The sequence below is a fragment of the Arachis duranensis genome, chromosome 3 (assembly GCF_000817695.3).
Source record: "Arachis duranensis cultivar V14167 chromosome 3, aradu.V14167.gnm2.J7QH, whole genome shotgun sequence".
NCBI classification, from domain to species: Eukaryota; Viridiplantae; Streptophyta; class Magnoliopsida; order Fabales; family Fabaceae; genus Arachis; species Arachis duranensis.
The window spans coordinates 11,878,233-11,903,140 of NC_029774.3; the positions used below are offsets into that span (position 1 = coordinate 11,878,233).

At 34.5% G+C, this 24,908-nt stretch overlaps 2 protein-coding genes and 1 long non-coding RNA gene across 6 annotated transcripts; 2 read left to right on the plus strand and 1 right to left on the minus strand.

Moving 5' to 3' along the window:
* Positions 1-9,658: 9,658 nt before the first annotated feature.
* Positions 9,659-11,183, plus strand: LOC107477609 (uncharacterized). The gene is made up of 2 exons (XR_001589795.3): positions 9,659-10,047; positions 10,420-11,183. It is a non-coding gene; the product is annotated as an uncharacterized LOC107477609 (long non-coding RNA).
* Positions 11,184-11,603: 420 nt separating this feature from the next.
* LOC107477610 (uncharacterized) lies at positions 11,604-17,050 on the minus strand. 4 transcript variants are annotated; one of them, XM_052258079.1, is made up of 7 exons: positions 16,793-17,050; positions 15,452-15,594; positions 15,148-15,217; positions 14,567-14,817; positions 13,967-14,083; positions 12,285-12,342; positions 11,604-12,131 (listed from the first exon to the last, which is right to left on the minus strand). In XM_052258079.1, exons 2-7 carry the CDS (start codon positions 15,551-15,553, stop codon positions 11,674-11,676), a joined length of 1,056 nt encoding a protein of 351 aa, XP_052114039.1. In that variant the 5' UTR covers positions 15,554-15,594; positions 16,793-17,050; the 3' UTR covers positions 11,604-11,673. The 4 variants fall into 4 exon arrangements, with proteins under 4 accessions (XP_052114039.1, XP_015953145.1, XP_015953144.1 ...); XM_016097659.3 differs by having other exon boundaries at positions 12,285-12,336; positions 14,561-14,817; positions 16,793-17,049; XM_016097658.3 differs by having other exon boundaries at positions 14,561-14,817; positions 16,793-17,048.
* Positions 17,051-19,350: 2,300 nt separating this feature from the next.
* Positions 19,351-23,258, plus strand: LOC107477622 (ribosomal RNA-processing protein 14). Its single transcript, XM_021136670.2, has 3 exons — positions 19,351-19,750; positions 22,363-22,512; positions 23,029-23,258. Exons 1-3 carry the CDS (start codon positions 19,351-19,353, stop codon positions 23,256-23,258), a joined length of 780 nt encoding a protein of 259 aa, XP_020992329.2.
* Positions 23,259-24,908: the final 1,650 nt, after the last annotated feature.

Sequence of the window (24,908 nt, forward strand, 5' to 3'; positions counted from 1 at the left end):
ATAATCATTATTGTGTTCAACTATTCAGGAACAAAATACACACAGACAAATCATAGATAGAGATATTAGTGGTCGTCTTATGTGAATTGGTCTAACATAAAATGAAGAATAGATATGATAGAATAAAATTTATGTTCCACTATAACTCTACTTGCATATTTAAATATCTCAATTCAATCTTACATTCTTATTCAACTAGCAAAAATCAAATTCATTTCCACTCAAATATAACATTTAATCTTTCCACAATATATATATATATATATATATATGTGTGTGTAATTTGGTGGCTCTATACTCGATCATAATATTTTTATTACTATATATTTGCCTTATTCATAAATTATTATTCTTAAAAACAATATAAACAACCAAATATTTAACACAAAAATAATATGAAAACACTCATAATACAATATGACTAAAAAATACAAAAAAGAAGCTTAAAAAAAAGTATCATAGAGCAAGAAAAAAATGTGATAGCAGAAAGAAAAAAGAACTAAAGAATATAAAAGTAATTATTAAAATTGGGTAAATTGAAGTAGAGTACAAATCCATGTACTCTATACACAATGAAAAATATATATAGACATCACCTAAACTATAATATCACAGCAAGCAAATAACCCCAAATCAATAACTTCTAACTAACTTAACAACAAACTAAATTATGTTAATTCCACACAACTAACTTTATTCTTTTTCTTTAATACCCCCCCTCAAACTGAGATATGGGTTCTGACATACTCTCAGTTTGTGTTTGAATCTGCCAAATAAATGCTGGAACAGTGGCTTAGTCAAGCAATCTGCAGCCTGATCTGGAGAAGAAAAATACACTACATAAAAAGATTTCTGATTCACTTGTTTCCTAAGGAAGTGAAGGTCCAACTCCAAATGTTTGCATCTACTGTGAAGTATAGGATTGACAGCAAGAAGACATGCATCTGATTGTCACAGTATATATAGAGTAGGTGGAGTAGACTGAGGAATATGTTATTCATCCAGAAGTTACTATATTGAGATGATTTCAGTTTGAGCTCCACACATAGATCGATATTCTGCCTCTGTGCTGCTCCTATTGACTTTAGTTTGCTTGTTACTCTTCTAGGAGACAAGATTATTGCCCAAATAAATGCAGAAGCCAGTGATCGACTTTTGATCCTCGAGATCTCCTCTCCAATCAACATATGCAAACCTAAAAATCCTAAAATCAACAGACTTAGTAAACACAATTCCATTATTCACTGTACCTTGCACATATCTCAGTATTCTCTTGATATTTTTTCAGTGTTGAAGAATTGGATTGTGAACAAATTGAGACACACAATTTACAATAAATGTAATATCGGGTCTAGTCATTGTTAAATACTGCAAACCCCCAACTATGGATCTATATTTCGTTGAATTATCAAATGGTTCTACATCATTAGTGTAGAGCTTTGAATCAGTAGCCATTGGAATTGGTAATGGTTTAGAATTGATCATTCCAGATTTGGATATCAACTCTTTACATACTTTGTCTGAGATATCATGATGTCTATGTGAGAAAGATATGTAGCTTCAAGGCTCAGAAAATAGTTGAACCTACCAAGATCTTTCAAAGAGAATTTATTATTCAATTGAGCTATCAAAGACTCGATTTTTCTCGAGTTGTTACCTGTAACAATTATATCGTCCACATAAATTAAGAGATAAGTAACATTAGTAGAATCATTTTTAACAAATAATGAGACATCATATTTTGTATTTTTGAAACCAAAATTGTAAAGAGTTTTTGCCAAAGTCTTGAACCAAGCCCAAGGTGCTTGTTTCAAATCATATATGGCTTTGTTGAATTTACAAACTAAAGTATTATTGGTATGAACATATCCCTGGGGTTGAGCTATGTAGACAGATTCTTCGAGCTTGCCATTCAAGAAGGCATTATCAAAGTCAAACTGTCGTATTGGCCATCCCAATAAAATTGCAATGGTCAAATAACTCTCATTATGGTTGGCCTAACCACTGGTGAATATATTTCTGCATAATCCACTCCTTTTTTTTTATGAAATTTCTTGCCAACCAGCCTACCTTTATACCTGAGAATATCACTTTTTTAGTTTTTCTTTATGGTAAATACCCATTTATTTTCAATAAATGTTGCATTCAATGGTGGTTCAGTAAGAGTCCATGTATTACACCTCTGAAGTACTTATATCTCAGCATTCATTGCTCTCTTCCAATGAGGACAGTTAAGAGCTTGCTTAACTGTTGTTGGAATAGTATGAACAAGATCAGCAACTTGAGTCGAAAGAGTTCTAGGTTTGTGTATGCCTGATTTGGCTCTTGTAATAATAGAATGTGTATTTATGGGTATGATGGGTGGTAAGCATGTATCTGCTACACTTATAGGGATAGGAGTATCAGTTTGGGGGCAAAGATATAGTGGCTAATGTGTGTGAGGGGGAGGGATGTGGGTGCATGGGTGTAGTATCTGATGAGTCTAAAGCTGTTGAAGAAATATGTGAGGTAGATGTTGTTGAAGAAATATGTGGGGTAGATGTTTGTGTATCAGTGATTGGTGTTAATGCTGGATTTATTTCAAATATTATAGGCTCTAGATTTTGATCTAGTATATCTAAAGAGTGTGTGGATACAGAATTATGGAACATTGAATGGTAAGAAAATAAGTTTTCAATAAAAGTCACATGTCTTGCAAGATAAACTTCGCCATCTTTGGCTATGCACTTGTACCCTTTATTATTGGAATCATTACAAAAAAATAGACACATCTCGGACTTGTAATCAAACTTAGCATTCCTATATGGTCTTAAGAAGGAAAGCATACACATCCAAAAATTTTAAAAAAACCAAAATCTGGTGATTGATTAAATAAGATTTCATAAGGACTTTTGTTGTCAAGGATTGTTGTTGGTAACCTATTAATGATGTAAACAGAGGTAATAAAACCTTTCGACACTACCTTGTTGGTGATGTGTATAAGAGCATGGCATTCTATGTTGAATACCTTCATTAGCAAACAAATTAACAAAAGCCTTGAACATAAACTCGCCTTCCTCATCTGTTTGTAATGCCTTAATATGATGATCAGTCTGTTTTTTCATCAATTTCTTGTAATTTTTAAATGCTAATAATGTTTGAGACTTATTTTGTAACAGAAAAATAATAGTAAATTTGAAAAAGTCATCCATAAAATAAGCATAGTATTTAAAGCCTTATCTTGAAGTCACAGGGCTGGTCCCCAAAGATCAGCAAAGACACATTGTAATGGTTCATTATACACGGTTTTAGTTTTATCAAAATGCAATGAATGCATCTTAGCCAAGGGACAAATTTCACACATATATTGTAAAGAAGATGCAGAATGTGTAACATTCTACCACACAAAGCCTTATGCTTAAGCCATAAAACAGAGGTGGTGTAGTATTATGACCTATAAAACAAAATATATACATAATAGTATTTAAAAAAAGAGTAATATACGAGGAGCCTTGGAAAAAAAGGTAAAACAAAATCGCAAAATAAAAAGCGCAACGCTCAGAAAACGAGATTACTTGCGTGCTAAGAAACCTAGAGATCATAGGTGTAACAAATAAAAAAAAGGGGAATAGAGGGCCAAGAGTATAGAATAACAAGCTCCTAACTCAGCCTGCGAAGCTAAGGCTAGCCGGAAAATATTTACATATATATACATATCCCAAAAATCCAAAATACATAACTGAAAACTTAACTCTCCTCAACCCTCTAGGAGGGACAAAATAAACAAGTTTCTTGGAGAGAAAGCTAAGTACATATATATAAAGTTGTACAACAAAATAAACCCAAAGACTACTCCGCTTCAGAAGTCTAGATGCATAGCGAGGAGCCTCTCGACCTGCATCTGAAAACAACAACAAAAATCCAAAATACATAACTGAAAACTTAACTCTCCTCAACCCTCTAGGAGGGACAAAATAAACAAGTTTCTTGGAGAGAAAGCTAAGTACATATATATAAAGTTGTACAACAAAATAAACCCAGAGACTACTCCGCTTCAGAAGTCTAGATGCATAGCGAGGAGCCTCTCGACCTGCATCTGAAAACAACAACACAGTATGGGATAAGAACCAGAGGTTCTCAGCATGGTAAAGGTGCCACGCATATAATATATAAGGTCCTGGGAATGCCAGAGGCAATCCTTGAACGCCGACACTCAGATTAAAAAGCCTTAAAGTATTAAACGGAAACCATAAAGGGAGTAGGTGTTCTAAGAAAATCCAAACCCAACTTAAACCTAATTTTAACTATAAATCTGTCCACCTCTCCTCTGTTCCTCCATTACCAATGTTTTAGCAAAGACAAACAAACATACAAGTTCAAGCACAAGTAGAAAACAGTCCAGGTAGTGCAAGTAACAAGTATACAATTAGCAGAATATGTATATCCAGTTAAGCAGTCTCAAATAATGCATAGCAGACAAAACAAACAAAATGCACATGATGTATGTCTATCCTACGGCTGATGAGTCTCATTTGTCAGTTATTAAGCAACCCGACAAGTCTGGTTTGCTAAACCTTTGGACTGTCTCCCGATGCACATCCCTAAGAGTCTATGCATAGCTTTTTTTCATGTTATAAATTGCTCAATGGGGTTAACCTTCTCGGGAATTTAGAGTGCCCAGTCAAATCTTACGTCACAGGGTCAACAGAGTATCGAGTCTCAACCTGGAACACGTGGTGGTAAGCCATGGTACTTTACCCAGAAAAACTCGTATCTTAGATAAATTGAAGGAGTAAGCCTCATACATTTCATAATAATTGTAGTAATCAATCATTCAAGTCTTAGCATCGTAACTCTTTCATATATGCACCTCCTTCTTATACAATTCATCAATTTTAACCTTCACTTCACCCTCAAGTTACCTGAATTTACTAACTCCACCTCATTACTAAGCTTCCTAACCAAGTTTAAAACTAACAATAGGAAAATAAAGGTTTAGAAGTTTGAAATTCAGTTTAAAAAATAAAAAATCTCATTTTTGTAGAAAACAGGGCCACGCGTACACATATATGCCTGGCAGTAGCACACAATCACGCATGAGGATCTTGCGTACGCGTAAACCTCAAGTCACATGCACGCGTGGGCGTGCAAACTTAGCCCATTACGCGTACGCATAGGCTCGCCCGTGCACGCACACACGCGAGGCAGTAGCTACCCTATGTGTATGAAGGTTTCGCGTACGCAAAATTACCCCTGCTACGCGTACGCGTCAGCCATGCATACACGTGGGCGTGAATTTTATCAAAGTTTTGGTTAAGTCTGAAATCTGCAGATTTGATAATTTAAACACCAAACTTCCGATGCACATAACTTTTTTGTTTTAAATCGTTTTTTCTCCGTTCTTCTAACGGTGTAAACTTCACGGACCCAATTTTTATACAAAATAAGTTTGAAATCATTTGGAGGTCCGGAAGTCAAGTTATAGCTTGCCGAAGTTTGGCCAAAAATCAGGTTTTCACCAAACTCTTATACCTCCATTTTTTTACAAAAATCAATTCCAATCAACATTTCAAGATTTCCAACCATTCATCAACACATCACATCATTTGCATACTATCTCTACAACTTACTATAATCAATTTTATCCCTCCTTACACAAATCTCAAACATAAACTTCACAATTACAACCACAATTCATCAATAATTCTTCACTTGTACATAATCACCTTTTTCAACATATCAAATACCATTAATCCATCACAACACCTATTTATCCTCCAACCTTATCAAACATTATCAACATCAACAACAAATTCAAACCCAACCTCATTCATCATATTCCACTAAACCATTTCGCATACATATGCATTCAAATCTTATCCTATGGTCATCTAGCCTAAGTTTTCACAGAACATTATATATTAAATGCAAGAAACCTAAACCATACCTTAGCCACTTTTCACGTATTGATCAATGCAAAACACCAAAGACACACACAGCCCCACTAGTCCAAATTCAACAAAGCCTTAGCACCACTCTTTATCAAGCTTCCAATGATTCCAAGGATTCCTTATCATGCATTTATACCTAACACATATATATACATACATATACCTCACAACTCAATATCCAACATAATCAAAACAAGAAAATAGTTAGGGTTTAGGACTCCCACCGTGCCCACGGACTAAACGAACTAAATCCGTTAAGCTCCACAAGCTAAATTGAACCTAGAGTACCAAATCAAACCAAATTCAAACATGGGTTCCCTTTAATTTCGAAAATTGAGGGATAGAGAGGCTGGGGTAAGATTGAAACTTACCTGTGAAATTGATTCGATAAAATTGTAGAGCTCGATGCGCTGGACGCGTAGTCGCAAACGGTACGGCAATCGAAGCTCGAATGAAGAAGTTATAGTAAAAGGAGTGTTTGAATGAGGGTTTGGAAGCTTTTGGGTGTTCTTCCTCCTCATTGAATGTTTTCCAGCGTGAATGAGGAAAGGAATGGAAAGAGGAATCTGTGTTCTCACTTAATGGATGGGTTCGATTGGGCCTTGGACCCATTTTGGGTCCGATTCAACTGGTTTGGCCTGTTCGGCCTAATTTTGGGTCAAATTCTTCAAAATTATTATCAAAATTTTCATTTTAAAGAGATCTATCCTATTTTAATATTAGATTTATATTTCTAAATTTTTTAATTAAAATTTAATTTATTAACTAATTGTTTACTAATGTTAGCGGGATTTACAGAATATAAAACAGGAATTGAACATTTATTCATCACTCTATAGACTGTTTTCATTGCACAATGGCTAAGCCGTTTGTGCCATAAAATCGTGTTATTATTCTAATTACACTTTGTATTGAAAGCACTAAAAATTGATGAGCTAGTGTCTAAATTACTAGGAGCAGAATATTGAAAGTTAAAAATGCAGCTTAAGGCAGATTTCAAAGACAGAGACTTAGGAACTTTGAGATTGTCAAAGGAATAAATTTCATTCCTAGCTATGCTTTGTAGGAGATAATCTCTGGTAGCGTGATCATGAATAACACAATAATCAGGCCAAAATTTAAAGAAGACCATATTTTTAGCAGCAAACCTAGATACATTTAGTAAATTTTGTGAAATTTGAGGAACATGTAGCAAATTCTTTAAACAAAATGTGACATGATCATATTTATCATATAGAATAGAAGAACCTAAATTCTTGATTGCTATATCTGTACCATTACCTACAAAGACCTGATATAAGTCTGTGTTATTTGCCGAAGAAGAGAGGAGGTTTGTAGGATCTGGTGTTAAGTGATGGCTTGCACCAGAGTCCGCAAGCCATGAAGCTTCACTTAGTGAGGTATGCCGTTGGTTGATGAAAAGTTGCTGGCGGCTGAGGATTAATGTAGGAAATCTGAGGTGTTGCAGAGGTATTTCTAGAATTGGGGTTAAATGAGTGATTAAATCTCTAGTAACAATTCCACACCACATGCCCTGATCGTCCACACAGCTGACACTGTATTCTTGAGTTGTTGTTGTAATTGTTGTTAAAACGACAACCACCACGACTATTCCGTCCTCTATGGCCACGTCTATTAGCATTTCTTCATGAGTAATCAAAGTTGGATGAAGCAGTTTGAATATAATGAGCTATGGCATGCCAGTTTCTGGTTTCTTGAAATGCTCAAGCATTTCTTCATGGGAGAGAATAAATGCTTCAGCCTCAACTACTAAAAAAGAACCCCTTTTGCCGTGACAGAGGAAATATATACCGCATACTCTTCGAAAAAACCATCAATGACGGCTTGTATGTGATCATCTTCTAGTACTTCATAACTCACAGCAAATAAAGAGTCTACAATTTTATGAATCTTGGCAAGAAATTCAATAGTTGAGCTAGTTTTCTTACAAGATCTGATTTGACTCTTTAGACTTTGAACATGCGCAGAAGCATCAGCCTGAAAATATTCATCAATTTTGTTCCAAACTTCATAGAATCTGGATAGGTGAATGACTTTGTTTTTAAAACAATTTGTCATTGAAGCAACCCGCCAAGTTGTGAGGGTTCTATCACGTTGGTGCCAATTCTTGAACTCTTCTGATTCAGTAACAATTTCTTGGTAGCATTTGATGTGAATTATTTTGGGATCTTTGTTGGATCAAGATGATTCTCTAATCCCAGACTTTCAATAGTAAGAACAGCAAGATATCTCCAAGTAGAGTAGTTATCTTCATTAAGTTTCTCAGCAATGGGTGAGAAGGTTCTCTTTATTGAATCTAAAAGTGTGATTTCCATTATGGATCAGAAAAAAAAATTGGTGGCTCTAGATACCATAAAGGATATAAAAGAAAGCTTAGAAAGAAAGCATCACAAACCAAGAAAAAATTGTGATAGCAGAAAAAATAGAGAACTAGAGAGTATAAAAATGATTATTAAAATTGGGTAAATTGAATTAGACTACAAGTCCTGTAATTCGTACACAATGAAAAATATATAAACCTCACTTAAGCTATAATACCACAGCAAGCAAATAACCCCAAATTAACAACTTCTAACTAACTTAACAACAAACTAAATTTTGTTAATTCTACACGACTACTTTTGCTCTTTTTTCTTAATAATGACAAGAGTTATAAGCAAGCAAATATATCAAATAAAGCAAATAACAAAACATACCAAGGTCTTAACATGACAAATTCTTTCAATGTGAGATGTAAAAATCATGAATCGTTTATACCAATGAAATAGTTTTACTATAATCAAATATGAGGTACAAAGAGAATTTTAAATAAAGTCCAAATCAATCATGTATGCAACCAACCAAAACACTAAAACTTACAAATAAGTAGCAAAAAGATAAAAAAATGCCTAAAATTAGAGTTACTGTGTGAAGTCAAATTCTTCCATTACGAACATACATCTCCAGGTCCAGAATAAAGAATAAGATGAGACGAATCTTCAATCCAAATTTCAAATTGATCCAAGTGAACGAATAAAATCAAAAATTATTTTTTCACTCTTCTATCTCACTTTATGGTTGCACTCTTTTTCTCTCTCTCTCAATCTCTCTAAAAATCTGATTGACAAAAGAGTGAAAGAAGACAACTAAAATAATTGAACTTAAATCTTATATAGAAAATAAACAAACTCAACATTTTTTTGCTATTATTTATATTCAAATAAGCATTTTAAATTATGATTTGCATATAGTAAAAGAGAAATTAGATGTAATTAAATTCACTTTGGAGAAAATTGTGTACTTTTTTATTTACTCAAATAAAAAATTTCTAATAATTAATAAATCAAATAACATGACAAAGAAAAAAAATTTAACCAAATAATAAGAAATATATATTTAATTATGTACTATTGGCAAGATAAATTGGATTTATTAATATAATAGGTTTTTTTTGAATTTCAGGTTATATCAATTTTTTTTAACTCTACTAGTTATCTCAATCTCATGAGTAATTAGTATGATATTAAACTAATAAAAAATCATAAGTTAATATGTTATTTTTATTAATAAAGCTGAGGAAAAAATGAAAATAATGAGTGGAAAAGTGTACTTAAATTACTAAAATTACATAATTACAGTCAAAAGAATATTGTAAAAGCTAAAATGCGCATTAAATGTCATGTTAAAGACCAAAAGGGGTAGACTCAGATAAATCCTATAATAATTAATACAATCTTACAATCTCATCTTATAATGTCTCAACAATACTCTGAACGAATTTGGTAAGTGCTGCTGATCTAAAAATTGACACCCCAAAACAGCAATCTCTATAATCCTTTCGAAGAATAGAAAAACTCCCCAATATTTATTGATTCCATGCTTCTTAGTCTCCCCCCATATCCAGATCGGTTACCAAGAATTTTTTAATCTTAAACAAACTTTAATTACCAAATTATCCCTAAAGTTTGATGCAAGATCGCAATCGGGATCGGGCACTCGAAATTAACACTTCAACTTCATTTTGTTGAGCCGCGAGAGAGAGAGAGAGAAGGCATGAGATCTCTGCCATACCCAGTTCTCTTAGCCTTGATCTCTCTGCATCTGCAAATCCTTTCTGGTAAGGTTCTTTATTCATGCTATTTTTTAGGGATTAATTACCTGCTAAATAGGGTTTTCATGTAGGTTTTGCCGATTGTACTGATTAGATTGGTCTCAAAATTTTTGTTCACTCTTGTTTTGATTTATATTGTTTTATGCTTAGAATTTAGAAAATTTCATAAACCTTGAAAATTTCACCGTGTTGATGACATGGTAGTAAGCCTAATATTCTGCCTTGAAATAATAGCTTGATAGCTATGACTTTGGGATTTATTATTCATGAATAAGTACATAACATAACATAATACTACTGGGAATCATAAATTTATTTAATTATCTATATAGTTTCTTATGGTTATTACTGGCTCATGAAAGTTGGGTGTTCTTGAAGGACTTGTTGAGGCATCTGGTACCAAAAATGAAGATAAAGATGTAAGTCATAAAAGCTCTATGGGGATCAAGATAATTATAGTATGCCTCAGTGTGGTGGCTCTGTTAGCACTATCTGTTTTTCTTTTCAAATTATGGCAAAAGAAGAGGAGAGAAGCGCAGCATGCTCGTCTTTTGAAGCTGTTTGAAGACGATGATGAACTCGAGGTTGAACTTGGTATGCAGGATTGAACACTATTTCATACATTTTGATTTTTATTGAAGGGTTCCTCTGCTCTATTCTCGGTTTGATTCGACTCTAGCTCAGGCGATTTTGAATGTTGAAATCGGACATTGAATTCTTGCTTTGTCCCAAGTTGTTTCCTCTCGCGGTTAAGCAGCGGCTGGCCATGGAGGACTTTAGGATTTAATTTTGTCAGTTGACACAGTAACTCCGAGGTCTCTTAGTTTGTCCTGTACAAATATATTCATAGTTGATTTCCTTTTGTACCATAAAAGTATTAAGGCATTAATACTACTGATCTGCAAGTATTGCACTATACAATTTGTTACAATCATATATCTCTTGTTCTTTTTGTTGGATGAATACAGTTCAACATAAGGAGGTTGAGACGTGTATTGTTTTTCTGGCAGTCTTGCAATAAAGTTGTGGAAATTTCGTTAGTCTGTGTATCTTTCAGCTTTGTAAAATTGTATAACTGAATGGTGCTCTGTACCAAGGCCAAGGAGAATCATTTTAACTCCATATTCTTTTTTCATTGATAATTTGATAGTGTTTTTAATAGTTTTGCAATGTGAACACTAAATTGACTGAGATTTACCAATTGCAACCCAAATTAGCATGTGCTCTTTTTTCTTTTAGTCCTTGATTTAAATGGCTAAGACATGGCCACTGGTTAATACAAAAGAACATTTTCTTTTTTCTTTCATTTCTCATGATATCTCACTATTTTCCAGTCTGACAAGCTAAAGATTAATTCATCAAAGATTGAACTCTCATTTAAAGGTTTGTAACTGATCAATAATTGCTGTATGTACAAAACAAAGTTTTAACTTCCATCACTTACTTGAATGGGCTAACGAGATGTTTGTTTCTTTAAATCTAATTTCTGGAACTTTTGTTTGGGCTTTATTTTCCCGTGTGAAGCAAAATAAAACAATAGAAAAAAAAAAAAACAATGCAAAGCCGAAAATAGGAAATGTATACTATGTATAAAGTATTCAACACCAAATCATATTAGCCTGAGGTCTAACATTAGGTTGCATGGTGTTGGGAAAATTCCCAAGATGGTTGCTTAGTACATGAAGATGGAATCCCAAAATTCAGTATACCCCTTAACCATTTGATCCTATTTACAAGTTCCTCCAAGTCCAAAACTGCTGCTTCTATTGTATTGGAAGACATGCAATTCAAACCAAGGCTATCGCTGCTTCTCATCTTTTTTGAGGGATACTCATGATTATTGGATTCACCATTTGTGGGAATCCTTTCCGTATTTCCAATTGATGCATCCATACTGTGTGAACTTGAAATGCTATCAGAAAAACAAGTTTTTCTGATTTTACTGTCAATTTCATCAATCTCCGTACGGTTTCCAGTAGTGTCAAATTGCTTTCTCTTCACTATTGAATTCTGAGAAGAGTGTGAAGAATATGTCCTTACTGCAGGCTGACCAACCTCCACTGCTCCGTCCGAAGCATGGATGTTAATCCCTGCGGTTTGGTTTAGGTGAAACAGAAAATTACAAGTTCTGCTTAAATCTATAGAAAAGAATGTCTCAACAACCAGAACAAAATGCAAAGTCAGTTAATTTATTTCCTCTAACCATTTGATAGTCCCTAAATGTATGTTTTGATGCTGTTTACCTGTACTTGGTGGATTAACTATCTCAGCACAAACACGCCCGTGTCCACCCTCCTGCAACTTTTGCACATTAAGTCGTTAACAAATCTTTGAGAATACAAACTCGGGAGAGTGTAAACGATCTTAACAAAACAATCTTCATGCAAAGCAGAAAACCATATACCATATTAAGACAAATGATTAACGGAAACAAGGATTGTGATACTTTTCACTATTCAAAAAACAATGAGATCAAGTGACCAAAATTACAAAATTTAGATACCCATGTGACGTACCCAGTTGATGAGAAAAGACCGTAGTTGTTTTTGCTTTAGTGTTTTCAAGTTTCCATTGTTTTGATTCTTTTCAAAAAGCATTTTGTGCAAAGCAGAATTCCTCATTTTCTTATCATACACCTATATGCATATAACCTAATTGTCCATATATGCTATTTTAAAACAATTAGGCATGGTTTCCTCCCATTGAGATTTCATTCCCCAAGCCTAATTTGACGAATGACTCTTTGCAAGAGTAGATCAAGGAAAAGAAAGCTTTGGCAAAGATAAGGAAGAAAAAACACTGGAAAGAAGAGAAGAAAAACAAAGAGGCAATAGAAGAGCTAGGGTGACAGAGTTGCAGAGTTGAAAGCCTCTTTCTTAAAAGATGGAAGGTTCCTACTTTTCCAGTAACTGGAAATTTAGAAGTCCAACAAAACACATCTTTGCACATCATTTTCATTGTTAATGAAAATTTATACAGATCTCTCGGGTGAGTTGTTGCAAACAAGAATTAACATGCGTTTTAAACCATAGAGATGCATACAATGATTACAAACGTATCATTGTTGCTTTTCCACAGCAAACAAATGACTATTAAAACTGTGCCACTAGTTTCAAACCCCACATAGTCTCACAGATCCTTGGTTTCTTTTTTTCAGAAACATCATTTTTCCTATGAATAACTGAGCCCACAACTTCTTAACAAAAGGAAATTTATTAGAAAGCAAAAGATGTGTACTGGAGACAGAAAAACAAATCCTCAAAAGCGAAGAACAAAAGAGAGAAACTTAACAAAATAAAGGAAACTACTAAAAGCTAGCTGTATAGTGTATAGCATCTGCAAAATACTTCTGCCTTTAAGAAGACCATGTGCTGAGCACCAAAGAGAAGCCATAGAATAAATTCAACAAAAGAAATTCAGAAGAAAGAAAATGCTCTTAATATAGGCAATCCTCTCCCACCCAATAATAGCACATTGCCACAATATTTTCATTCTAGAAACCAATTATGCAGAAAGCTCATATACTGAACTTAAACAAACCTAAAGGCTCCATTATAAAACAGATAATCCTAAAGAAAATGAAAGTTGGGCAAAGATGAAATAAGTAAGGCACGAACACAGCTCTATATGGGACAAACATGTCTACAACTGAAAACAATACCAATAACATTTCCCTGGTGAAATTTTTTATTCCAAGCACATAATGACATTCAATCAGGTTTACCAAATTTGAGGACCAAATTGAAATTGAAAATAAAAAGTAAATAATATAATCATTTTAACTTTTAATATCATTTAAGTTTAAAATATGGTATAATGTAACATCATTTCAGTTATAAGGAGTAAATATCGTACTATGTATTGAATATTAATTAATAATTACAGATAGAAAGATAAGCCAAATTATGGGATTATAAGTACGTACAGTGGGCATAGGCACTGTCCAACCCTTTTCCGGACACCAATCCAATGAAGGGCGCAGGTCCCTGCTTGAAGCTACATCAGACATCCCCTCGCCAAATGGAACTGGCAGCAGATCAATCTATAAGGAGAATTCAGGCATAAGTTGGATATACTAATTATGATATTTGCAATACTAAAGTACCTACAATTATATGGATAATTGTTCTTTGAAGAAGAAAAGGATTAGGCAAAGGCTAAAAGTCAGTGTAAAATTTGTTCATTGGATAATACCATTAGAAGATAGACAAAGATCAAATAGAAGGTTCAAAACATGGACTTTCAGTAAATCTGGGAGATGAACTTGGATTTTTTGGAAGGATTAGGACAAAATTCATCATGACCAAAAGTTACAGCAAATAAATTAGAGTTTGACCATCGGAAAAGAAATGAAGTGCAACTTAAGAAACCTTCTAGAAGATTGAAACAAAAAAAATTATAGCTTTTGTTAGACAGGACGAATCCTAGAAAACAACTTTCCTTTCCATGGTTTCTAGAATTTAAAGCTAGTTAAAAAGTATCACCTTAGCCGGATAAACTGCAAGACAAGAAGTATCACCTTAACTTGATCATTTCTCAGTATTTTAGTCACTCTTCCTGACCAATAGCAATCATCTTTCCACCAATCAATCAAATCCCCCACCTTCCATGTGTTATCAACAATAATGATCACTCCTGAGATGGCACTGATATCAGGCTTTTCACTTTCTCGATAGATGGTAGGAAATGAAGGTCGCACCATCAACTCCATATTGGATCTCTTTGATTTGCTAATACTAGCTGGGCCCTTCTGATATAACTTGGTCCAAATAGGCTCTGGAAGCAAGTAGCATAGCAATTATAACTAAAAGGCTTGCAACTATCATGGTATATTATAATTGCCAGGCATTTTAACTTTACCATTTACTAAGGCAAAAGAAGAATGATGGGATTCTATGACAAATATGTCAATAGTTAAAGTATTCATAGTAGGCAATAGCAAATAGCAGCCAACCTAGAAAACACTATATTTTCTTTTTAAGAAGACGCATTAATTTTGAAATGGACCCAAGTATGAGACACTATCCAATATAAAAATAAAAAGAACTTACGCTACACAGCATATGAACGTGCAATAAGTTGAGTTTTAACTCCGAAAAGACATACTTTGGTCAGGATAGTCAATATACTCCAGCAGATAGGTCACCATATCATTTTTCTGGCGAATTTCTCTGATCTGAAAGAAAAGTGGTAAAAATTAGAAGGTTTTATATATACAAAATGTTATATTCTTAATATAAACTCAATTCTAGAATTTCCTCAAGAAAAATGATGAGCATATTATGGAGCGCCCTACTGCCAATTGCCATATGTTTTGGGAAAATTTGCATGCATAAGAAAAAAAATGTTTTGGTCCCTTTGTTTAGAATCTTATCTCTGCAAAAAATTAGACCAGAGAAGAGATATACACCTTGCATCGAAACCATGCACCACGATAACCTCGCTGGAAGGACTTTGACTCTAGTGAATCCCCAACTTGAAATTTAAGGTTGTGCAACTTTAATGGAGGCATTTGCACTCTTCTATACTTTTTTCAATAACAAAATCTAAGGGCTGCAAATGTTATTACAACTCAAAGTGTTAAACAGCGTACTCAAATATCTCTATCTGTTTGGCTACTTCAAAAAGCAAAGTCGAGCCAACTAAGTTCAGTTGGTTTGGAATTTAGGATGGGTTAGTTCAATTTTTGCCTCCCATTAGGCCCGAAGCCCAAGCCCATTTGTAACCAAATGGAGAGAAAGAAAAGTCCAATGCTTCTATTACCCCGGGGAATAAAAATGGGCAGCCGTGGAGTAAAGCATCAAGCGTTTCACAGAATAATCTATAGCCTATGAAACTAAAATACCAAATACTATAAAAATCATGTAAGTTCCAAATACAATTAAAGTCGCCACATTGAAAATCCTTAGCAATCTTAAAATGTTTAAATTCATCAAATCCGATAATCTATCTCAAACACTCATTTGTGTATGTTCGGGGTGAGTACGAGACAGATATGGGGCGGGGCATCCACTACCCATCTCCGCTCTCATATCCAACTAATTATCATCAAGTAATACCTGTACCCACCCCAAAACCCAGTCAACAGTTGAAAAACCCGTCCCATTTGGGGCGAAGTAGGTCAGGTCGGCTCAAGTTGTCATCCCTATTATGCAGGGTCCGGGTAAGGGCCGCACCAAAGGGAAATAGAAGTTACAGCATTGCAATGCCTTGGCCTTAATGATTTTATTCAGACAACAACGAGCATATTCTCAGAACTGAAACCTAATCACAAGGGTTAAAGTAGCATTTGATCAAATGACTTCATCTTATGAATGTCTAGACTCTGGAATGTCACTTATGTCCGATTTCTTCGGAACCGCAGGCATCCAATTGTCATAAATGATAATAGCAACAGTCTTACTCTACTAAGGATAATAATTCTAATACTAATAAGCTTCTCAAGGTCATCCCAAGAAATATGCAAACAAGAAGAAATAAGAAAAATGCACGTCTAAAAATAACTCCTTTTGAGCATGGCAACTAGACTTCCAATGCAATTTTTTTAACAAATAATCCTCAAAATATCTTCAGATAATTACTAGACTATAACATGTTTCATCAGTCATCACAATCCTGCTTTTCAGAAAATACATCAAGAAGTAATTCATAGGCATAGGAAAACCTAGAGAGAAAGGGAGAGAAGGAAAGAGAAAGAAGAGACCAGCGACGATACAACTTTGTTAGAAAGAATTACAGATGGAAAAGAAACCTTGTCGCAAACCGCAGCCGCCGCTGTTGATAACAGGAGAAGAAGGCAGCGAGATTCAATGCGTTACTGACTGCGTCGTGGCCGTTGTTTGGCGGTGGCTGTAGCTGCCGTCGATGGTGGAGGAGTCGTAGCTGGCGAGTGAGGGTTTGGGCTTTGCTTGATCTAACGAAATAGGGCGGGCTGGGCGCATAACGAAATTATGACGATAAATTAATGTTTAACTCTAGTTCAGACTTTCGGTAGTTCCTCGTTTATCATCCTCCTCTTTAATCTAAAAATCTTAACTTTATTTAAGTAGCAATAATAATTAGGGTAAATAAGGGATATTAATTTCAAACCTTTTAGAAATAAAAAAGTTAAGAAAGCATTTAAATTTAAAATCTATATGATTTAAATAAAAAATATATCAATTTTATCTTTTAAAACGATAAAAGATATATTACAAATATTCTTTTTTCAGTTATCTAATTTACTTATCTCGTTTATCATGTAAATAATAATACATTCTAAATTAAACTAACATATATATGATTAAAATAGAATTTCACCATAAAAATGATTATACTGATTATAGATTTTAAAATTGAAATCCTAAACCCTAGAAGACAACGATGAATAAAATGAAAGAAAGAGAATATAAAAAAAATAATTCAAATAATAAACACAAAATTATTCCTATCATCACTCAGATACTAAAAACACAGTTCATACAAATAATTAATAAAAGATCTAAATCTTCACAACGACGGAAAAAATTGCAGAAGAAGACGAAAAGAACGTCTTTGGATTTTTTGTGAGAAAGAAAGAAAAAGGAGGCCATTTGAAAGCTTTTTTATTTAAAGAAGAGAGATTGTAATTTTGAAGCAACGTTATCTTTTTGTAATTCGATCCTAAATTCTAAATGATGTCATTTAGCAAAGTGCCAATTTGACACTTAACAACACTCAACATCCATCAGTAATGTTAATACTGATGGTGATTTTTGGAATTTACGTTTCTAAATATAGAAGATTCATTTGATCATTTTAGAAAATAAAAGACTTAATTGATACGAGTTAAAAATTTGAGAAACCATTTCGATATTTTCTCATTTATTTTCTATCTACCATGTTCTTAAGATTGTATATAAAACTACTCTAAAAAATATTTTAGGTCACATTTAATAACGGGGTAAACTAAAATATTTTGGGCCAAAAAAGAAAGACAACAAATTTTAAATGGCCCCTAAAAATAACATCAAAAGATAACGAGGCCCCTAAAAAAAACTTCTTTTCGGTCCCTGTTTTTTAACTCCGTCAGACAAGTTATTGTGATTTATGAATACATACAATTATTGTGAATACATTCAATCATGTAAAAATTTTGGAAACATAACCAACTTGGGTTGGTCGAATGGTTAGCTCACTCGTCCGCTTAAGTAAGTGTCGGGGGTTCGAATCCTACCTTGTGCATGCAGCAACCACTGGCCAGCGGCAAACCCTTAAATGGAACTCAGATCCGAGACAGATTAGTCCTTAACCTGTCGAGTTGAAGGATATCGTGGTCATTAAATGGGCCAAAAGCAAAACAAGCTCAATTTGATCATTAAATTAATTAAGCCTTGTGCAAAATTAATAGTGGCTGAACCTGGAAGTAAACGAAAAAAAGCCAAGCCCAAATCACAAGATCAAAAGCCAAGTATGAGGAACCAAAGAAAAAAATCAAATCCAATTAATATAGAACTAAAGTTTCATTCTAACGCCAGAACGTTGCTTGGGCCACCAATCTTGGCGAGGTTAATAACCTCACAATGGTGAAAGTAGCCGAGAACTCACCTTGGTTGGCTAAACCAAGAATGCACATCTTACTCTCAAAGAGCCTAGAGAAAGATAAGCACACAGCTTATTTAAATATATAACTCAATCAATTCAACTCATAAACAAAAGAGGTACATACGCATATTTATACTAGTAGGGGAGGGAAAACTTTCATGACTCGGGCAATGTGGGACTAACTCATAACACAATATAATAATATATGCTAAACTAGACTACTTTAATTAACGACACAAACATAAAAATACATACTCCCGCATCACATTCGGTTACCTACCCCTTGGTTAAAGTGACACATTTCCCAAGTTTCAACTCACATTGCAAAGTTTCATTTCTTGGTTACTGGGACTTGGAATTCAATTGAGTTTAATTTCTCTGATAGCTTCCACTGAAAGTTTTTCTCTCTTCTCTCTCCTCTCTCATGCTTCGGTCAAATTATGAAATTATCCAAGAAGAAGAAAGAAGGAAATAGAAAGATCAGAGGCTAGATTTTGAAGAAAGGCAAAAAGGTTTTTGCCAAATTAAAGTGAAGAAAGAAAAACTACAAACTGTAGTTACTCTCTTGGTCAAAATACAACAAAAGTTTATTTCTTCATTTGTGCTTCACCGAGGTTCAACAAGAAAGCTTCAAGCTCTTATGCATAGAAGAGGCAACCATGGAGAACGTGAATACTTCAAGGGTCAGAACCACATCAATGGTCAGAATCAAAATTTGGGGCCAAAGTCAAACTTACAGATGGTGAGATGCAAAAGAAGAAGAAGAGGAAACTTTCAAAGCATAAGGAACTTGAAAGGGCAAAGAAGTTGGAGGAAGAGAAGACTGATCCTGAGGAAGGTGAGGCTGCTGCAAAGAAGCAATTGTGGAAAGCAGCAATGGATAGAGCTTCGGGGATTAAGGTCCATGATGATCCCAAGCTATTAGAGAAAAGCATTCGTAAAGAGAAGAAAAAGCAACAGAAGAATACAGAGAAATGGAAAGAGAGAATTCAAACACAGGACCAGTTGAAGGCAGAGAAGCAGCAAAAGCGATCAGATAATATTTCTGAGAGGATTCATCATCAGAAGATGCGTAAAATTGCAAAGCGAGAGAAAAAGCTTTTGCGGCCTAGCTTTGAAGGTCGCAAGGAAGGGTTTATCACCGAAGGTTCCAGTTAACTTATTCCAACGTTGATTGGTATCTTTCCTTCATAGAATCATAGTATTTTGAGTGTTAGAATATGACAAATACAACAAACAACAACAACAACAAGAAATCCTTGTCCCACTAGGTTGGGTCAGCTACATGAATCAAACGACGCCATTAAGTTCTGTCATGTATCATGTCTACAAAGAGACCATTTACATGTAGATCTCATTTGACCACCTCATGGATGGTCTTCTTAGGTCTTCCATCTTCCATCTATAAAATGCATCAATTTCTGTCTGGTTTAGTCTGTCTCTTAAAATTGAACAATTTTTTTTCGATTATGGGTACTCATATGACATTTTGGCAATTCAGCAATTCATATAATTGGTTATGGAATACATGCATTTTATTGAATTCAACTGTGGCTATTTGATTGAATCTTATCATCATAGACTGATGAGATCCCGTTCTCCTTTTTTCTTCCTATTAGCACTGCTTGCATTTCCTTTATTTACATTGGTTATTGTATTTCTTTCCTGAGTTGCTTTCAAACTTGCCTGCAGTATTGAACTGTTACTTCTTCACCAAATCTTTCGGTATGCTACATTCCATGTTTGAAATCCAAAGTCTTGATATAAGACTAGAAGAATTTCTGCCCGTGTCTAGCATGAATACTACAATTATGTTACTTAGATTCCAATTGTGTTCATTCTTAAATGTAGTAAAGAGTTGATGCTATGCTATATTAGTATATTGCATTTTATTATTATCCCTTTTTAGTGATCATCTACAACATCTCCTGTATTTTATGACATTTAATCTACATATTTTCTGTCATAATTGGTTTCACAACAATTATATTGGTGGTCTGTAGAGGGTGGACCATTTACAGACGTGGATATATTTTTGGAGAATGGTATAATTAATTGAATCTGTTTCAAGTGTTTGGAAAGATCAATTTACAGCTTTGTGGCATTTAGCTTAATCTCCCGTCTCGGAATCCTGTTTGCTGCTAATGACTGTCACCAACGAAATGGAAATCAATGCACTTTGCCTCCGTATATAACCATCATTCTAGCAAACTCCGATATAGGTTGATGCTATAGAATGACAAATTCAGGGAGAAGAAACATCACCAATCAATTTCTATCTCTAGTTTGGTATAATTTTAATAGAATAAGTTCTTTCTTTCTATTGTTAATCATGCGACTTGTCTTGCAAATTCAGCAGTCCGTAAGACCGATTCTGATTATTACTTGAATATAGACATATATTGAGTCATAATTCATTACTACCACAAGCTGTTTGCTTGATTCATATCATCATAGACTAATGCACTGTTCATTGAATCATTTTTCTTTGTGTAATATGTTGAGAATCCCTATCTTGATGATATTATTTTCTTAGGACACTTAAACCTGCAATGTTTTGTTTTGTATCATCTTTTCATTACTTTATTTATAATGGTTATTGCATTGTTGAACTGTTACCTTGCTGACTAAAATCTTCTGGTATGTTACATGCTGAGTTTATGATCTTGTATTTAGTTATTGAGCTGGGAGTTAGCAAATTAAATGTAGAAATAGATTCTACATGTACTTTTTGAAGCTCCTGGAGAGGAACTCCAGTGACCATCATTAGAATTCCCCCTTAATCCGAGCGACTAGGGAGCTGCAGTCCAAATTAACAAGTTTCTTGTTCAATCATGTATTCTAGGAAGCAAATTTTTTCGCTGATAATAATTTTAGCGACAATTCAAAAAAGTCCACAAATAAATAAAAAAAGTGTGAATAGACTATGTAAATATAAATATAATTGACATTAGACTAACTTGATCAAATGAAAATATGGAGAATTAATTTAATTAATGAGTGAAATTTAAAGAACCATTTTAGAGTGAACTACCAACTCAGTCCCTATCCATTTCACAGAATGACAATGTGATTCCTCAAGAAAAAAATAATCCACTTTGGTCCCTGTCTCTTATTTCCGTGACATAACGCGGTCTCTGTGGGTGTTTTTCCGTTAACTTCGAGCGAAAAATGTTGATCTGTCACGTTAAGCGTGTGTGCTGGCACTTATTCTTGGTGAAGTGGATCATCGCTGCACATGTGGACACCTCGAAATGGTTAGGGGGTTAATTGTCCCCTTCCACGTCAACAAAAAAGTTGGCAGTTTGATGGGAGACTTCTTATACATTGTTGGTGTTCGTCTCCCTCGTTTTGACTAATTTGTGAAGCCCTAAGTCGTCATGAGCAGCATAAGAGAGCTTAGTTCAACGTCCATTCGCGAAATTGGAAGAGACGTAGTCAACGATGAAGGTAGGAGTGCAACCACCGGCTTTGTTGGAAGTGTTGGACTGAGAAAGATGAAGAAGAAGAAAAGGTTCAATGCTCTGCAGTGCCATTGTGGAACTAATGCGATTTTGTTCCTATCTTCAACAGAGCTAAACCCTAATAGGCGATTTTATGGTTGTCCAAACTTTAAGGTGATTTGGATTATTGTTAAGTTCGTTTAATGTGACTCCTTCTAGCATGTTCTTACCATTATTTATATACTACAGAGTTCAGGATCACACTGCAAATACTTTGCGTGGCTTGATGATTACGTTACATTGTTTGATGTTGCAGGCACAAAATCCTTTGGTTTTGATAGTGGGAAGCAAAATGAAGATCAGCATGTGGATGCAGCTGAAATGTTTGGTGGAAAAGTGAGGGAACTAGAGCACATAGTATATGGTTTAGAATTGCAAGTTAAGAGATATACACATATGCATAGTGGTCATAGGTGTTTTAATGTTTTAGCTGTTGTTGCTTTTTTCTGTGGAATTGTAATTGCGAATTTCTTTAGGACTTTAAGTTAGAGGATTATTATATGAATTTATGTTAAGACCGTTATCATGTTATAATATTATGTTTGGAGGCAATGAAGCTAAATTGTCGTTTAATATTATGCTTGTTAGTTTGTACCTATACAAAGTTGACAGTAGGCTTACGAAAAGAAAACACAAATCATATATTATATTAATTTGTTGCAGTAAACAACCTCATGATATTCAAACATAGGGACAACATATAACTCTTTAATAAAGCATGTTCTAAAAATATAGCAACATAAAAAAAGGGCAGCATATAACCCTTTACAAAAGTGAGATCACACATAAACTATTAGTGGTCCATTAGGGACCTAAACTTTCCAACACTAAGAAAAATAAACATTGGTCTTTGTAACCAAAATAACAGACAAAACATAACAAATTAGTATGTTATATCCCTGCATAGATTATTTCTTTCTAGGTGGGTTGAACCCAGGAGTAGGGATAAACTTGAATAGCCTTGAAGCAATCCCAAAGCTTGCTGCATTCATTGTCTCAATAGAAATGCCACTTGTTCTTTGTCGTTGTACAACATTGGTGGTTGCATTCTTGGGATGCATATGTTGTGGTGGTGGAACACAAGGCTTGATCCCTATTGTTGGTGGAGCATATGTGGGAGGCATTGGAGGTGTGGGAGGCATTGGGGCCTAATAATAATGTGCTTCATCCTTTGTGTCTGGTTTAGTTGTGGTGTAAAGTTGGGCTGTAGTGGTGACTGAGTCAAGTTAATTGCTTTAGGTGCAGCCTGAAACAACAAAGCAAGACAGTTAGATATTTAGATGTTTTGAATTTAAAATGTGCAATAGTAATATCATCATACAACTTTACCTCTTCTTCCTGTGGTAACTCATCTATCTGATCTTGAGCATGTGAAGGATTCTCCTTTCTAACTGTTTTAGGTTGCTTCTTCTTATATTTCTTTGCATTTGCCTAGCACAACTACTTTATAGTTAAACCAAAAATATCAACAACATCATTGTAGGTGAAAGAATATTTACCAAAAGATCCATTTGAGCTGCATTAGCATTGGTGCCCTCCTGTGTCTGATGCTAATGATATGAATAACCAAACATAAATTAGACAAATCGAACTTTTACCATTAAATTACAAGACACCTAAGACCCTAACAATGTGTATAATATGACAAATCGAACCCTAAGATACATGTGCTATGTTCTGACTTGATTCATTAGCAACTACAATCTGCAAGTCTTTTCCCTTAGCAGCCCTTCTCTCCTTCTTAGTCATGGGTGCCCAGTTAGGGTCTTTTGCTTCATTTTTGCATGTCTTGTAGTAATGCTCGGTTTTTTTACATTTACAGCATGTGACTTCAAAAGACTTCCTTGTTTTGTTAGTGTGTATTTCTCTCTCAACCGAGTCCACCTTTCTCTTCATTTTTGGCGGTATGCATGCCTTTTTATTGGTGGAGGATCACATGGTGGAGCAGATGTTGGACACCAGTATTCTTTACTGTTGACAGGTTTGATGCAATGTTTGAATGTACAATATTTTAGTTTAGAAATAATAAAGGAAAATAATATGTATCAACATTTACATAGGAGACAAAATTACCAGTGAGTTTCCAAACATTGCAGGTACAGGTCCTTTGTTGCAGATTTACACCAACCTTGTGGCTTTCCCTATGCACTTCAAAAAGAGCTATATCGTTGTCTCCAGTCCAAATTGCTCTCCACTTATTGGCTCTAGGTTTGATAAACTCATCTAACTTCTTCTTTTGTACTGGGGTCAACTGACGATAATAAGCATCCAATTTTCTCTTGTGTGTGGCCATTTTTTCTCATCAGGTAGCAACGTATGTCTTCACACATCGTCAAAATTAGTTTTTTTCATGTATTCGACAATCTTGGCGTTCCATACCTCACACATTGTTCGTGATATTATCGATTTTGGGCCCATGACTAAAGTAGGCATTTGACCACACTGCAGGCTCAAACCTTTGAAGATGCTCCCAAGCTCTCACATTCACTTGCTTCATTTTCATCATTGCACTATTGAATTCTTGAAAATAGTGCATTGTGTACATTTCCACACCATTTATTTAGTTTGTTGATCCTTGAAATGCTTGATAATTTTTTTTCAGATATGAAGCACGCAGTTCCTGTAGTTTGCATTAGGCATTATTTCTTTTATGGCCAACTCCAAACCCTTCATGCATCATCCAAACATATCAGTAAATAGCAACCACCAGGAACAGAGTAATAAGGTAGAAACTTTCATGCATATAAGTTAATATCAAGCAACCATTAGGAACAGAATAAGTTAATATCAAGCATCCACTAG

Bases quoted from the DNA above. Each gene is read 5' to 3' on its own strand.
- LOC107477610 (XM_016097658.3), bottom strand. From the start codon at position 15,553: ATGCCTCCATTAAAGTTGCACAACCTTAAATTTCAAGTTGGGGATTCA. The intron at 15,218-15,451 runs GTGTATATCTCT...CTTTTCTTTCAG, and splicing joins GTGCATGGTTTCGATGCAAG to ATCAGAGAAATTCGCCAGAA. The intron at 14,084-14,560 runs GTGATACTTCTT...TTCTCCTTATAG, and splicing joins TGAGAAATGATCAAGTTAAG to ATTGATCTGCTGCCAGTTCC.
- LOC107477622 (XM_021136670.2), top strand. From the start codon at position 19,351: ATGCAAAAGAAGAAGAAGAGGAAACTTTCAAAGCATAAGGAACTTGAA. The intron at 19,751-22,362 runs GTTCCAGTTAAC...TTGATGTTGCAG, and splicing joins GGAAGGGTTTATCACCGAAG to GCACAAAATCCTTTGGTTTT. The intron at 22,513-23,028 runs GTCATAGGTGTT...ATTTCTTTCTAG, and splicing joins ATATACACATATGCATAGTG to GTGGGTTGAACCCAGGAGTA.